Raw genomic sequence first — 16,255 nt, 5'->3', positions numbered from 1 at the left:
ATTTTTTTTTCTCCAGACAAAAAACTATATATTATATAGATATACACACAGTATACGTTTTAAACAAACAATTTAATACTGTTCACAGCTATGATGATTGTAAGCTTGGTTGGGGTGGTGAAATTAGAGGGTGGAAGAGGGAGGGATATTTCCCAGGGAATGCTTTGCTGCTAAATGATGAACAAGCACTCGGCTGAGCCCTCAAGGGTTAACACATTGTTGTTAATGTAGCCTCTCATCAAGGCAGCACGAACAGGAGAGAGGGGAGATAGCATAGCAGACAGAGACAGACACACACCTTGTGTGTGGGAGAGAGAGAGATATGCACACTACCCCTTTAAGTAAGCTGAACCACTCTTAAGTGCATTGTCTTTTTAAGTGGATCAGGAAGTTGAGACAGCAGCTACTGCCCCAAGCTCTCTCTGTCTCTCTCCATCAGTGTCCCCTCCCTGCTCTATATAGAGAAGGGGTAAGCGGGGTGCAGGAGCAAGGGGGAGGGGGACACCCTGACAGCCCCCCTCCTTCCCCTCCTGCACAGCAAGCAGGAGTCTCTGGGAGCAGCTCCAAGGCAGAGGGCAGGAGCAGCACATGGCAGTGGGGGGCGGGAGAGCTGAACTGCCGATTGATAGCCTGCTGGGCGGCTGCAGCACAGGGAACTTAGGGGAGCGGGGAGCTGATAGGGGGAGCTGATAGGGAGGCTGCCGGTCCACCCTGGTTCCAAGCACCCACCAGCTAGCTGCAATGGGCTGCTCTTCCTGCAAGCAGTGGACAAAGCAGGCAGCTGCCAAATGACGTTAGAAGGGAGCATTGCACAACTTTAAACGAGCATGTTCCCTAATTGATCAGCAACGTAACAACGAAACAATGTTAACCGGGATGACTTTAAGTGAGGAGTTACTGTATTGCTGAAAAGGAGACATTTGCTAATCTTTGTAAACAAAGGCTAGGTCTACACTAGCATTTTGTCAGTAAAACTTTTGTCAGTCAGGGTGTGAAATGAGTTTCACCGACAGAAGCGCCAGTATGGACAGCGCTATGTAGGCGGGAGACGCTCTGTCACCGACATGCTGCCGCTGGGCAGGGAAGAGGTGGGGCAGGGGCAGGCCCTAATTGGAAGGGGTGGAGTGGGGGCGGGGCCAGAGGCAGTGGGGGGCGGGGTTCAGTGATGCGGCCCTCGGGCCAATGCACTAGTCCTCATGCGGCCCTCGATGTCATCTGAGTTTGAGACCCCGCTCTAGTCAATGTTATCTTCTCCCTGCCAGAGAAAGTGAAATTGACAAGAGCCTTCCAGGCAGGCAACTGGGTGGGCTGGGTGTTTGTGGGGGCTGAGCTTCCAGCCTCTTCAGATGCAGGGCACTGGGCATCTGGTAGCCTGCCTGGAAAGCTCTTATCCATTTCGCTTTCTGCAACATGGCAAAAATGAAATTGACAAGCCTTTGAGTCAGGCAGCTGGGAAACCGAAAAATCCCATTTTAATTTTCCCCAAGACCCCAAATGAGATTTGAAATTTCTATTCCAGGTAAAATATTTGAGGTTATTTCTTTTCATCCCAAATGGGAACATTTTTTTTTTCCTGAGACCTAGAAATTCTTTGTGGGGTGGGTGGAAATTTCATTCTCCAAGCAGCTCTAGTCCCCAGCTGCATTAGCGGTTAATGCTAATACTGGATGTTCTGTATTATCTCTCTCTCCTTTGCTATATTGCAGTGTGTATGCTGTTGTTTGTCTTGCTAATAAGAGTAAAGGTATTGTATTGTTTCTCGTGTGCTTCTGGGGGTCCTCAGATTTGGTACCCAATGTGGGGCTCAAGAGAACATAGAGACCATCTTGTGTGTAAAAGGAAGGTTCAAAGCCCACCTTCACTACACTTCACTAAAAGTCCAACGATAGAATCATTGTTAGCCTCTGACCCTTAGCAAGACAAAGTGTCAGACCACTGTGATGTACCTGGAGCATAGCATTTTCTATCTTCTGTTTCTGCCTTTTCTTTAAGTCTTCTTTTGAGTGTTGACTCTATGAGCTTGAATACAAAGGGTGTGGATGTCCTCTTGTGGGGTAAGACTGAAATACAATTGACTAGTCATTTTCCTTTAAATGTTGAAAGGTATATTGTGACATGAGAACTCAATACCAGATAGAACTGAGTAAGCAGTAGCATAGGGTCTGGCACCCACCTACAGACCAGAAGTCTCTCTGAGAGGCAGACTTGAGTGAGCTCCTCTGAACTGCGCCATTGATATAGGTTCAAGGGAAACTGTGGGACTACATTGGTAACAGGCCCTCCTTTTGTTGGTTGCACATATTGGCCAGTGAGCAGACTGACATTGCTCATTCAGTCGTGAGTAGCTGAGCGGGGAAGAGTACCACAAGTGCTCCGTTTAAAGACTATAAGGGACTGTTACATTAATGTAACCAATTAATTGATTTAATATGGGATACAAAGGGATGCTTTCTCGAGTGTATTTAAGGGTGTTATGAGTATTATAAATAAGTTTTGTATATTGGAGGAGGAGTAGGTGTAAAGGAGCAAGCAAAATGTCAGATGATAGATTGCTTGGCAAACACAGTTGGAGGTTTTTGTACATAATTATATTAGAGTTGTGGGAGAGGTCTGGCCACAACACTAGAAGTATTAGACCATCCTAACTCATGGGGTTTATGTATTCTTCGTTTGCCACGGAAGTGCAGGAAAGAAATAGACAAACTTAAAAAGAGAAAGTTTTACATAAAATATGTGTATAAATTGGCTTCTAAAAGATTCCACAATAATTCTATCCACCTTTTATAATTACAAATTAAATAATTGTAAAGATATTATCTAAGTAATTTATCAAGTAAGTTTAAAGTTAAAAATAAAGATACTGAGTCATTAAGTGTTGTTGCACTTTTAATTTGTAATACCTGTGAGATTTTTATTTTAGTCAAAAGCTAACAGGAATGGTGACATGTTGCTTAACCCCCTCCGCATACCACACACACTTTAGCCAGCAGCCAATACGTTGCCGTACACAAAAGGGGAAGTAACTTCCCTGGCAGATTTGTCTGTAAAAATGGAAACACACAAAGAAAATTGCTTTTAACTTAAATTTGTCTTAATACAATTAAAATTAGTTGCCCATATAGCAGTGTTAAAACCTTTATTTTAAATTTAGATAATATACCTTGAACAAGGCTAATTTAACATTATTTGTCTTTGATTGGGGCATCTAAATTAGTATCCATTAAGTAAACTAGTAATTTATAAAGTTCAGTTTTTTAAATAAACATTTGCATCAAGCATTGCTAAAAGGTAAGAGAGTAAGTAAAGGTAGGGTAAAGAGCAAGCCCTGCTCACTACCCCCTCTAACTTGCAAAGTATTACAGGAAAAAGTAAAAGGAGAAAAAGTAAAACCCTCAGCTAAAGTTAAAGTATTGTTCTGTTGCTTGCTCCTCTGCATTGGCTGGACTGCCAGCCACAGAACTTGTGGGGTTCAAATGTTTTGGTTTTTAATGAACATTCTTGATTTAACTAATCAGTTATTGTGTCATTATCCCAATGATAGGCATCAAGTTAGTTCTGATTCAAGACACACCTGTTATGGCCATGGTTCTTGTGATAGGGTGATCAGAGGGTCGGGCAGCCTAGTGGTTAGCACACCTGACCTGCAGCCCCTTGTCTCTTTGTTGGGGCAATAGCGGAATGGAATGTTTTGGCCTCCACCCATGTCTGAGCCTTTGTCCTTAAGGCTAGTTGTAGTAGGGGGACCCGGGTCCACCCTCTCCACCGGGTGTCAGCCCATGGTCCTGTGTGAAGCAATACCCCACCGGCAGGGTCCTCCCTGCAGAAAGTCTACGTCTGTTCTCCTGAGCTACTTCCTTCATGTGCTCCATCAGTTTGGAGGTAGCCCCTATAGTCCAAACCGTCAATAGTTTAACAAAAGAGTCCAAATGAGCAGGGCCCTGCAGATTCTCAAAGGGTTTGGTGGCTGGAGAAGGCGCTGCCGGGGGGCCTTCCCCGCTCTGTGTTCCCCTCTCAGGCTCAATCTTCTGTTTGGCTTCCCAGCGAAGGATTAGGCTCTGGCTGGGCTTCTGAGCTGCTTTTAATCCACTCCTTCAGCCACAGTATGCTTGACCAGCCTGAAATGCCTTTCAACCCCTTTGGTTGGGTCCAATGTGAGGTTTGTATACCCAATCACAGTTCCTCTTGTTTAAAATGTATCAGTGTTCTGGAAAAGAGAATGAACAGTGAGGTGACAAAATTTGCAGATAACACATTATATTTGAAGAAGATTATGAAGAAGTTCAGAAGGATCTAATGCAGTGAAAGAAATGTGCAGCACAATAGCAGATGAAAATTGTTTAAAATGCACAGTAATGCCTGCTGGAAGGAATCATCTGAAATACTCATATGCTCTACTGAGACCTGCTTAGCTATCACCACTCAGAAAAAAGATCTGCATGTCTGTGGTCAACTCAATGAAAACTGTTATTCAATGTGCACTGGCAGTCAAAGCAAACAAATTATTAGGATTAATAAAGAATGGGACAGGAAATAGTACTGACAACATTATAATGCTACTATACTTATCAACACTAAACTCTTATTACAGCGGAGCACCAGCTCTGCTTTAGTTAAGATTGAGATGCCCGTTCTGGTTACATAGTTTATTACTACAGTGTTTTAGTCTTAAGACATAGTGCACAATACAATAAATATAAGATAAATGCAAGTTTTCAGATCAACACAACTTAGTGAAATAAATACAGATGTTAAAAACACAAGATCAGCCCTTCTCCCAGGATCAGGTACAACTTTAAAATCACAACCCCTGAGACAATATACAAAAATAAAATAACAAGGAGTAAAGGAGTCCACTCCCCATTGGCGTGCCCTCTTGCAGTTAGGCATGGTATAATGTATCAGGCGCCCTCTGCAGGGACAATGCGTAGGGGGGCATGTGGGGTCAAGTGCCCCTCCCCAGATTTCTGCTTGGCCTGCCAGTGAGCGAAGGCGAGAGGGGCTCTGTCCTTCTCTCGCTGCGCCTGGCCCCTAGCACACTCTGCCCCTGTCCCTGGCAGCCAGGCCTGGGTGGGGAGCGGCAGGGGCGGGACCACCCACTTCTCACGCTGGCCTCTCCGGGTCACTACTCTGTGCAGCATGCTGACTGTCTGTGAGAGCCCGACTGGGGAGGTGGGAGTGGCAGGCTGCCCCCACCTGGGCCAGGCTGCTGGGGACACGGTCTGAGTGAGCCAGTCTCCCCTCTTCCCCCAGCATGTTTCCATCTCACTCAGCCCCCGTCCCAGGCAGCCGGGCCCCGGCAGGGGGCATCTTGCTGCCACCGCCACTTCCCTAGCCAGACTCTCTCAGGCAGAGCGGCCAGCTTCAGTCCATGTGAGAAGTGGCTCAGTTCCGCTCATCTTTGGGGCCAGCTGCCAGGAAGAGGGGCCAAAGGTGCTGGGGGGAGGTGGGAGGGGAAGGTGCAGCGGGAGAAGGACACAGTCCCCCACCCCCTGCAGGTAACTCTGGTGGGATGGGGAGAGAGCGGCAGCCCTGGGCTGGGTTCAGGGCGGGGGGGCGCTGGGCAGAGGAGACACATGGAGCAGTCTCGTATCCTCCCCTTTAGATTGTGCCTGCCCATACGAGTCATCTATGCCCATCTGGCACCCCCTGCCAAAAGCTGGTCTGGCCCTGCGGTGGTCTCTCCCATAACTCAGCCCTCTAGGCAGGTCACAATTTAGGTCCACCCCATCTGGGGTAAGAGTCCCACAAATAAAAGTCAACATGTACTGGCAAAAGGTCCATGTACTGGCAAAAGGTCTTCAGCCCCGGCTCTGGGCCCCATGGTCCTCACACCCTTTTCTCAGGGCTCTCTGTTGTCCTTGTGCCCTTCTCAGGTGCCTGGTAGGGAAACCTAAGCCCTCCAGTTATACCAGATTCTAGCCCAGGGACTCTATAACCAGCAGCCAAGGTCTTCCTACGCTTCTTCCTGTGGTGGCCTTTTCCCAGGCTTCCTCCCCACAACCTCTCTAGGCTCAACCTTCTCTCAGGGCCAGGACTTCCAGGGTTCTCCCCTGGAATTCCCCAACAAAATCCCAACCTAAAGGTATAAACATAAGCCCAACTTCTGCCCTCCTCAGGCTTGACCTTCCATTCCTCTCTGTACTCTGTGTCTCTGTTTTGGTTCTTCAACTGAACACCCCTCAGAGCTCTCTTCATGGAAGTTCAGATCCTCCCCTTTTATCAGGGCTCCTGCCCAGAGCCTGCTCCACCCTAATGGCTGCTCCAGGTTTCTCCTGGTCTCTTGCCAGACTTTTGTAAGTGTGAAAAGGGTTCATAATTTTATGAATTTTGCCGAGATGCCAGATAGATTTTGAAGCTGAACTCTAATAAATCAGATTTCCCAATTTGGTAAGTCTGATAGCCAATGTGAGAATGGAATCTAATAGGATAACTCCTTTATACTGAGTCCGGGGACAATTAGCTGTCTGATTTAATGCATGGTTCTTTTCATATCAACCCTTTTTTTTTTTTTTTGGACAGTATTTCTCAAATCAGGACACTTGGTTATTCTTAACTTATCAAGAATTTATTAATTCACCCAGAAACACATCAGCATACAATCAACAGTTCATCAGTCCAGTGTAATCACAATCAATCTTCAATGTAATGAACACAAATACAGTCTTGCAAGTAATCGTTATAGACTAGGGTTGAGACTCAGCAACCTCACCAAACATCAATGCAAATCACCATGATTTCTAATTACATTTATGTATGACATCAATCACCACTTCTTTTGTACTGAACACATTTATTATACTTCCAGTATTTCTCCAAGATGTAAGGATCCACTTGTCTTTAAGACACTTCTAAGAGTGTGGTCCCTGTTGCTTAAACTGATTGGTCCAAAAAGGAATTAGTTTAGAATATCAAAAGCAGCTGCTTAAAGTTATGGTTCAAATCTCTCTGAGGCCAATTTGATTTGACATATAAAGCAGGGCATGTGTATAACATTATTTAGAATCTAAAATATGGTTTCTTGAGTCTCAATAAAGAATGTAGACTCAACAAGATAACCTTCAGTTATGTATGTTAGAGAACAGAAGGGGAAATGCAATCTTTGAAAGGAAATCTCACCACTTCCTCTTATTCTGTTAACCCTGGGATGGGTGAGAGTCCTTTCCACACGGTTGGTCTGGGCATTGATGGCATTGGGGATCAGTAAGATCCTTTATGGGTTCAGTCAGCTCTTAGTCCTGTGACCCTGGCCGAGGGAAGAGTCTTGCCCATATGGAGTTCTAGCAAAAGCTCTTCAAAACTCTTCTTGGTCTTGTGACCCTGGCTGAGGGCAGAGGCTGTCTGAGGGGGCCTGGCCAGCTCTTCTTCTGTGGCCCTGGATGAGGAGAGTGTCTTTCTGCAGGGACTCAGCAAGCTCTGGGTTTCCACTGTCCCACATAGTGACCTCAATTTTATATATCCTAATTTCAGGACTCATTGGAAGGGGCCACCATCTGATTTCTCAGTTGCTTCTGTCAATAGCGAGTAGATGGTAAATTTCTTTGATGCTTCTTTTAGTCACACTTTTAATTCAATTCATGGATTGTATTTCGGAATTAGCCCCAATCGTTAATTGAAATGCCCCCTTGGAGGCAAATTATCTTAATATTCCAAAGTTATACCCTGGCTAGGTGCTTATATCTTTCAACATTCCTTTTTGTGCCACAGAATACTTATGGTTTCTAAAGTGCAACAATCATTTTAGAAAGAAAACAAACAAAATCTCTTATAGTCTTTTAAATCTAGAGGACACAATCCATACATTGTTAGATTATATGTAACACTCTTCACTTCACATCTTTCAAGACATGTTTTAGGATATGAGACATTCCTGTGGAGGAACAAGATAGATTATTCACAAGGAGAGATGTAGATCCGATTCTTAAGGCAAACAAATGTACAGTTTCTAAGTAGGGCTGAAAGATACCCATTTATAAAGGCTTCTTGAGGTCTTGGGAAGTTTGACCTCTGGAACTTTCAGGCTCTTTGGTCACCAGCAACTATTCTTAACTGGTTTAAAACTACATGTTGTCATCCCCCCAACCACCTCTGGGCCTTAATGAACATATAGAAGATAATAGGGTACTCTGCACATGAAAGGGAGCAGCTACTTTTTTTTTGTCAGCTGGCAGGGGTTCTCCTTAGCTAGGCTCAGAGACATAGAAGTCTTATTTATAAGTAAATGATGGGAGCCTTTGGTCTGAGAAACTAACAATAGTTGGAAGGTTCCTTGTCAAGCATCAGCACTTTCCTTTCCTGAGAACTGTGTATTTTAGCTTTAGCTTAAATAATGTTTCCCGGACAATATGTCCCTCCTGTTAGGTTGGGCCTGTTGATGCTCAATGTCTTTAACTCCAAAAGGAAGCTGAGGTTTGGAATGTGCCTAAGGGTGATAGCCACCAGACAGTTAAAAGAGCACAGGGAGAGAGAACTATAGTTGTTAATAACATATTTTCAAGCCACATTTTAATGTCTGTACACTTTATACTTCCCTATTCAGGAGAGGATCTCAGGGCCAACTCCTCCTGGGCTTCCTCCTCACAACCTCTCTGGTCGCAGGGAGTGACTGCCGTGTTCCTCACACTCTGCCTGCAGCAGCCCCCTTCTGCTTCTTGTCTTTATAATAACCACCCAGCTAGGACTCACGTTCATTTAAGTCTGGCCCACCCTCCAGGTACAGCCAAACAACATGACTGGCCTCTCAGGCCCACATTCACTCATTCAGGGCCTGCGTAGAGAACACACCCTGTCAGACAAGATTGTTTGTTTAGCAGCTGACCAGGCAAATATGGTGACAGCTCATATAATTAAAGCATTTTCGTTATGTAGCAAGTATTCTAGTTTTTAAGCTGGAGCAGTAAAAGGCCAGGAATGGGGTTAACAGCTTTTTTCCTCAGGTGACAGTACAGGTACAAAAAATAGATCATGTGGTAGATCTTTTACCTGACCAGACCTGCATGTGCATAGACAAATATGTCTCTCATTACCAGCATACCTCCATTCCAAATAGATTGTCTGCATAGTTTGAAAACAGAGAGCCTTAAAGGCCCTCCTTAGCATACTATTGTTCAAAATAGCCAAATATTTCTCATGACTATCGATATTCTTTACATGAGAAAACCAAAGGCCTACATTGGTATGGACAGCTGCCACATCCAGCTGCAAAAATCTTCTGCTCTAAGCTTAAATAAAGATTTCACTCGCTCACCTACAGTCCTAGCCAGATCAAGTTCCAAGAAGCCCAAGGAATGCTGAGAGCAACAGATTTGCAAAAGTTAGGGGGAACTTTAGGGTTTGTGCCTTGTTAAGCTGTTCCTTTATACACAACCTTAGAATCTACAGGAGGAGTCTGGAGCCAGCCATTGAAAAGGAAGGATGTGTTGTGTGGTGAGCTCCTGAATCCCAAGCCTGCATGCAGGATTCTCCCTGAGAACTGGCCTCTGGGTGCCTGGAAGCAATAGCCCTCAGCTTAGTCCTTTCCCTCTTCCAAGTAACTGCTAATGTATATAATTTTTTTGGGGGAAAACTCCCTATCCACTCAGACTGAGTTAGCCCTCCAGCTCCCTAGCTAAAATCAGCTACCAAGCGGCAAGTACTGCTCTTGCTGTTGGTTCAGGACTGCCTGCCTGCTATGACTGTATCTGAGCACTAAGGTAGGAGATTAAAGTTAGGATTTTGAGTAGAATTATGTACTGTGCATGCTGAGCCCTGCATCTCTTTATGGTGAGGGGAAATCTGAGAGAGCCTTATAACTATTCTCCATTGGGTCAATTAGATATCACAGTAATGTATGAGTTAGATACACTAAGAGAGAAGATTGGAGAGCACTGAAGAACAGAATTTACTCTTAAAAATTAGCTCTAGGGTTTGTCAGTTGCCCTCTTAAAGTGTATCTGCTCTTTTCTACCTATAGCAAAAATATCCACTGAAAATCCAGAAACTTTAAGACAAATAATTCTCACACTTACAGCTAACCAAACTCAGAGATTTCAGTGGGGCTGCATGAATGCAGCTGAGAGCAGAATTGGACCCCTTATGTGTAAAAGGACATGTCAAATCAGAGATGTTACAGCTTGCTATGTGTTATGCTTAATTTGCCATTCAGATTCTTGTTGAAGAAGGTTTGGATCTGCTGCCAAGCATCCACCTGTGCTTGAGAGTGAGCTCTGGGTTCACCACCCACGACAACCAGGTTGTTCACAAATTCACATGCTGCCACTGGACATAGAGGGAAAAAGGGGGGTTCAATAATATGCCCTGCTCCAGGGTAACTGGTTATCTCAGGCTTTTCCTTGCCATTACCCTGCAAATTATGAGAGACTTTATTAGCCAAATACTCGCTTTGAAAGATATGATCATCCTTGCCAACGATGAAGAGGAAGTGCCCCTCAGCCTTCTCTAGTGGGATCAAGCTTTGGCAACCAGGCTCATGAAATGGGTCGTTATACATGTTCAAAATATCTAGAAATCCAGACTCTGTGATCTGATACGTTTCAGGTCATAGGAACAGAGGATGGATGGTCACATCCTTGTAATGGCCGTCGGGGGGTGAACTGATCATGGAGCCATTGATGGAGACAGTGGCTGTGATGTTCTTAGAGAAAGAGGTTATATGGAGACACAGTTCATCTCCTTTGGAGATTCCAAGTAGCCCAACTCCTGGACTCTTTACCTGATGGATAAAGGGAGGGAAATTCCAGTGAGCACTGAGCTGAAAACTAAATGATCTGATATTTTTCTTTTCCTTCTCATTCTACTAGATCCCAGATTTCACACTGAGTGTGTCTCCAATGTAGAAATCTATTCAGCTATCACTGAAGGGCAGACAGCTCGGTATGAAAGTGTTTAGTAATGCAATGTAAATACATACAAGTATATACAACAGGAAGTGAAGAATAATCCAGTATCCTGTTGAAATCACAAAGGAAATTCAACTGGCAGAATGGAATTTCCCAAACTGGAACATAGTCAGGACCCTGGGGTTTGACTCTCTGATTCTTATGAAAATGCTGTGGCAGGGCCCCAAAAGTTTTTTATGTAGTACCAAAAAATTTTTGTGTAACATCAGAATGACAGTATCTCTGTGTCATCATATCTCCCCCTATACTCTGCTGGATCCAATACGGACTCATAGGGAAGTTGGTTTGCACTTATACTTGCACTTACACCTGCCACAATAACAAATGAATACAATAACGATGAGGAGTCCGGTGGCACCTTAAAGGCTAACAGATTTTTTGGGCATAAGCTTTCGTGAGTAAAAAAACACTTCTTCAGATGCATGGAGTGAAAATTACAGATACAAGCATAAATATACTGGCACATAAAGAGAAGGGAGTTATCTTACAAGTGGAGAATCAGTGATGACAAGGCCAATTCAGTTAGGGCGGATATGGTCCACTCCCAATAATTGATGAGGGAAGTGTCAATACCAAGAGAGGGAAAATTGCTTTTGTAGTGAGCCAGCCACTCCCAGTCCTTATTCAAGCCCAAATTAATGGTGTTAAGTTTGCAAATGAATTGTAGCTCTGCAGTTTCTCTTTGAAGTCTGTTTTTGTAGTTTTTTTGTTGAAGGATGGCTACTTTTAAATCTGTTATTGAATGTCCAGGGAGATTGAAGTGTTCTCCTACTGGCTTTTGTATGTTACCATTCCTGATGTCTGATTTGTGTCCATTTATTCTTTTACGTAGAGACTGTCCATTTTGGCCAGTGTACATGGCAGAGGGGCATTGCTGGCACATGATGGCATATATCACATTAGTAGATATGCGGCAATGAGCCCCTGATGGTGTGGCTGATGTGATTGGGTCCTATGATGGTGTCGCTAGAGTAGATATGCGGACAGAGTAGGCAACGGGGTTTGTTACAGGGATTGCTTCCTGGGTTAGAGTTTCTGTGGTGTGGTGTGTAGTTGCTGGTAAGTATTTGCTTCAGGCTGGGGGGGCTGTCTGTAAGCGAGGACTGGCCTGCCTCCCAAGGTCTGTGAGAGGATCATTTTCCAGGATAGGTTGTAGATCGTTGATGACATGCCGGAGAGGTTTTAGCTAGAGGCTATACGTGATGGCCAGTGATTTGTCTTTAAGGTGCCACCGGACTCCTTGTTGTTTTTGTGGATACAGACCAACACAGCTACCCCTCTGATAAATGAATACAATGGATCTGATTCACTGCTGGTGACCTGCACCTTTTGTATTCATTTATATTTGTGAAAAATGGATGTAAATCCTTCCATTCTGATGTTAGGACTTGGGATCCACATTTAAACTAATGTAAATGATTACAGAATATGCAGGTAAAGGGCAACGCTCAAGTAGACTCTGTGACTACAATCAGTGATATTACGGGTGTAAGTCATGATGGGCAGTGCTAAATTTTTCTACTACACAGAATCAGCTCAGGGGCCAGTCTTTAATGTAATTCATAGATTTTTAAGGCCAGAAGAGACCACTGTGATCTAATCTGATGCTCTGCTTTACACAGACCATAGAATTTCACCTAATAATTTCTGCATCAGCCCCTAACTCTTTACTGATCTGGACCATGTCTTTTAGAAAGACATGGAATCTTCCTTTAAAGCCTTCAAGTGACGGAAAATCCACCACATGCCTTGGAAATTTTTTCCAATCATAAATGCCATTATTATCAAAAATAAGCACTTTATGGGTTTAATCTGAATTTTTAACCAACTTTTTATGCCTTTGTCCGTTAGGTTACTAACCTCTCTAGAGTTAGATATCTCCTTCAGCGTTCCCTTTGAGAAAATTAATTGATTGAGCTTCCTAAATCTCTCAGTGAGGCTGATTTTTCAGATTCTGAAATAGTCTTTTGGCTCTTTTCTGAACCCATGGCAGTCGACTCCCCATTCTCCCCAGGCAATTCACTTGCCAGATTGCCAGGATAGCCAGATGACTGCTTATTGGGCAGCTTTGGGAGCCAGCTTTCCTGGGAGTCGAGCAGCCTGGGGAATTGGGAACTCGGGCAGCCTAGGGTGCCCGATGTCCAAAGAGCCATCTCCCCAAGCTGCTTATATAGTATAGTATTTTTTAAAATTTAGTGTTTAAAATATATAATACCAAGTACCAAAGCAATTCCCACCGAATAACAACAACCCACTCTGGTCATTTGTAAGCGGTGTTAAAACTGGTAATTATTAACAGAAAAGTGATTCCAGGCTATTAAACCCAGCTGCTACTTTAAATAGTAGTGAGCAAAATAGCTTAGTTTATTTGCTTGTTCAAAATGTTTCCTGTTTGTACTTCTAATTAAACATTTTGATCCTTTGAACAAGAAAAGAAGCCAAGATGTTTTACTCAGTACTAATTAGAGTAACAGCTAGTTTTAATGTCCTAGAAAAACAATTTCTGCTTTTCACAATTACTAAACCAATTACCAATTAGTGATTAAAATATCAATTACAATTGATCAGTGTGGATTGTTATTCTATACTTATTGGTTTAATAGATATGGTAATTTGTGTTATATAAAAGAAATGTTAACATAAAATATTCAAAAAAGATTCAAATAATTTAAAAATAAAAATACTAATATAAAATTTATAATAAAATATAAAAATGTAAAATAAAATATAAAACATTTTTAAAAAGTCAAAATAAAAAAAAGTATTTTGATTTTTTAAATGAAATGTTTTGATATTTTCAAAATGAAATGTTTTTAGAAATTTTATACTTAGGAAATTTAGAAATTGCTACTTCTTGCTCCAAATCAGAGTGAAAAGAAATTTCAAAATGTTGGAATTTCCTTTGGCATGGAAATTCTGGTTCTAATTCCAGTCATTAGGCCACGAACTACTGACACTGTGGAAAGATAATTGATATCAGAGAGGACAGATCTGAGGGCAGATTGCAGGAACTGGTTGAGGGCTCTACGGGTCAGGGACTGGCAGATACTCGTTACTATCAACTTGTCATAATGAGTTAGAAGGCAGGTCCCTGTGCAATCTGATGGCAATCTCCTAAAAGCTGCTTTGATGAATAGGCTGTGCAGTGTGTGTTACATGAAATTCCTCCTTAATTCTTTTCTCACATGTTATATACTGTCACCCAAGGGCAGCTTATAAATATGGTATAGCCTATACACTCAGCACATGCTCTGAAGTGTATATTTTAGCATACTCAAACATTGCAGAATTAGCCGAACTGATCCCCGCAACCCAGAGCAACCACCAGCAATTGTAAAGTGTGGACAGGAGTATTTCATTTGCTTGCTCCTGGTCTTATTACTATGGGAGCTTTACCGTTGATTTAACTAGGAGTAGAATCAAACCCTAAAATACATTCAGAGTTGGACAGTGGACAGTTTAACATGGACACCTGTGCTAGTGACCCTTGGGCATGGTTATGCCATGAATGCATGTGTATGTAACCAACAGTACATATATACACCTCTACCCCGATATAACGTGACCCGATATAACACGAATTCGGATATAACGCGGTAAAGCAGGGCTCCGGGGGGCGGGGCTGCGAGCTCCGGCAGATCAAAGCAAGTTCGATATAACGCGGTTTCACCTATAACGTGGTAAGATTTTTTGGCTCCCGAGGACAGCGTTATATCGGGTTAGAGGTGTATTTGCATTCCTCACACCTCTTGTATAGCTGCATCCACCCATTTTTTGCCTCATTTTGACTTCTGGGTTGCACTTTCCCAACATTTATATCACTAAAGTGACTAACCTACATTTGTGTAAAAATAACCATCCTTTATAATACTAATAGTTTGTCCCCAAATAACTAAGTACTTCAGATTGAGGTTGCCGTAGTAGCAATGAGCAGGAACACCAACCACTGGAGTTAGAGATACGGAAAATGTACATTTTTGATTAATAATATATACACTTCTATGGTGCGTTTCATCTGGGGATCTGAAAGCATTTTACAAATACCAAATTATTACTCTGCAAAACCACTGTAGATACTTTTTCTCTGTGTGCAGCTAGCTCTGAATCAGCTCTAGATAGTCATACCTTTACATCTCTTTTTATGGTCTGATGCAGTACTGGGCAGTGATTGGTCATGTGATGGGCTCAACTGTAAGGTGAAGCTTAAATGAACCATTAGGAAAACTGTTCATATGGGACTGAGGGAGGTAGGGAGATGAGTAATTCACTATGGACTTTAGTAGAGCTGGGATTCTAAACAGGCAACTAGGGATATGTCTACACAGCAATTAAACACCCAAATCTGGCCCAGGCCAGCTGACTCAGGCTTGCAGGACTTGGGCTGTGGGGCAGTGAAGTTGTTTGGGCTTGGGCTAGAGCCCAGACTCTGGGACCCTCCCGCCTCATGGGGTCCCAGAGCTTGGGCACCAGCCTGAGCCCAAACACCCTACTCCACAATTTTACAGCCCATGAGCCCAAGTCAGCTGGCCCAGGCCAGCTGCGGGTATTTAATTGCTGACTAGACATACCCTATGTGCCAAAGGGATTTCTAAAGCAGAACCTTATGAGAGCTCCCTTTATCGGAAGGAGCATTGACAAGTGTTCCTACCTGTGGGTGTTGCAGCATGTAGTTCACAGCTTCTTCAAAGTACTCCAGATGGATTTCAGTCAACACTTTGGGAAGATCCTCATATCTATAATAAGCCAGAGGCAGTGTACCAAAGCTGCGACAGGCCAGCAGGCTGACTCTGTATTCCCACAGACCTCCTCCACGTCCATGTATGTCAATGATCCCAGGAAAGGGACCGTCTCCTGGAGAAGAAAAGATAAAAGGATGGACAGCCTTAAAATTCACTCTTTGGATTCCAAATCTTAAACACAATTAAGAGTCTCCTTTGGTAATACAACAAAATACCAGTTACTCAGATGTAGGAATATGGCAGAAGATCTAGAGTACTGGAGAGTCACAGGAAGTGAGCGTGGATCTACAGCAGTACATTTTACCTAGTACATATTGCAAATCCTTGCATGGTAGATATTATGATAATAAACTGTAGTGTACTGCAACATTTTTCCTAGCGACTACTGGGAAGGTGTCAGAGGCAGGTCAGAGGCCACAGAATGCTACTAAATGTATATGCTCTCTGTGGGAGGCCCTTTACTGAAAGAAGTTGTATTGTGACTTGCTGTCCACAACTGAATGAGTGGCAATATGCTCCTGTGCAACAGTAGAAGTATGTCTTTGAGCTTGAAAGCGTTAAATTAGGGTTACCATATGTGGAGTGTCCCAAAAGAGGACACTCCACGGGGCCCCGGCCCCG

General features: G+C 43.3%; 1 protein-coding gene across 1 annotated transcript in view; it reads right to left on the bottom strand.

Annotated features, from left to right (window-relative positions):
* Positions 1 to 10,102: 10,102 nt before the first annotated feature.
* LOC112104907 (acyl-coenzyme A thioesterase 1-like) overlaps positions 10,103 to 16,255 on the bottom strand; it is a 6,699-nt gene continuing 546 nt past the window's right edge. Inside the window, 2 exon segments of the mRNA XM_029911409.1 lie at positions 10,103 to 10,708; positions 15,544 to 15,746. Of these exon segments, the coding sequence (XP_029767269.1) occupies positions 10,103 to 10,708; positions 15,544 to 15,746 (809 nt within the window).

This window comes from Terrapene carolina, unplaced genomic scaffold (genome assembly GCF_002925995.2).
Source record: "Terrapene carolina triunguis isolate 2854851 unplaced genomic scaffold, T_m_triunguis-2.0 Scaffold96, whole genome shotgun sequence".
NCBI classification, from domain to species: Eukaryota; Metazoa; Chordata; order Testudines; family Emydidae; genus Terrapene; species Terrapene triunguis.
Note: the sequence above shows the minus strand (reverse complement) of the source record. Positions and strands in the feature narration are given on the sequence as shown.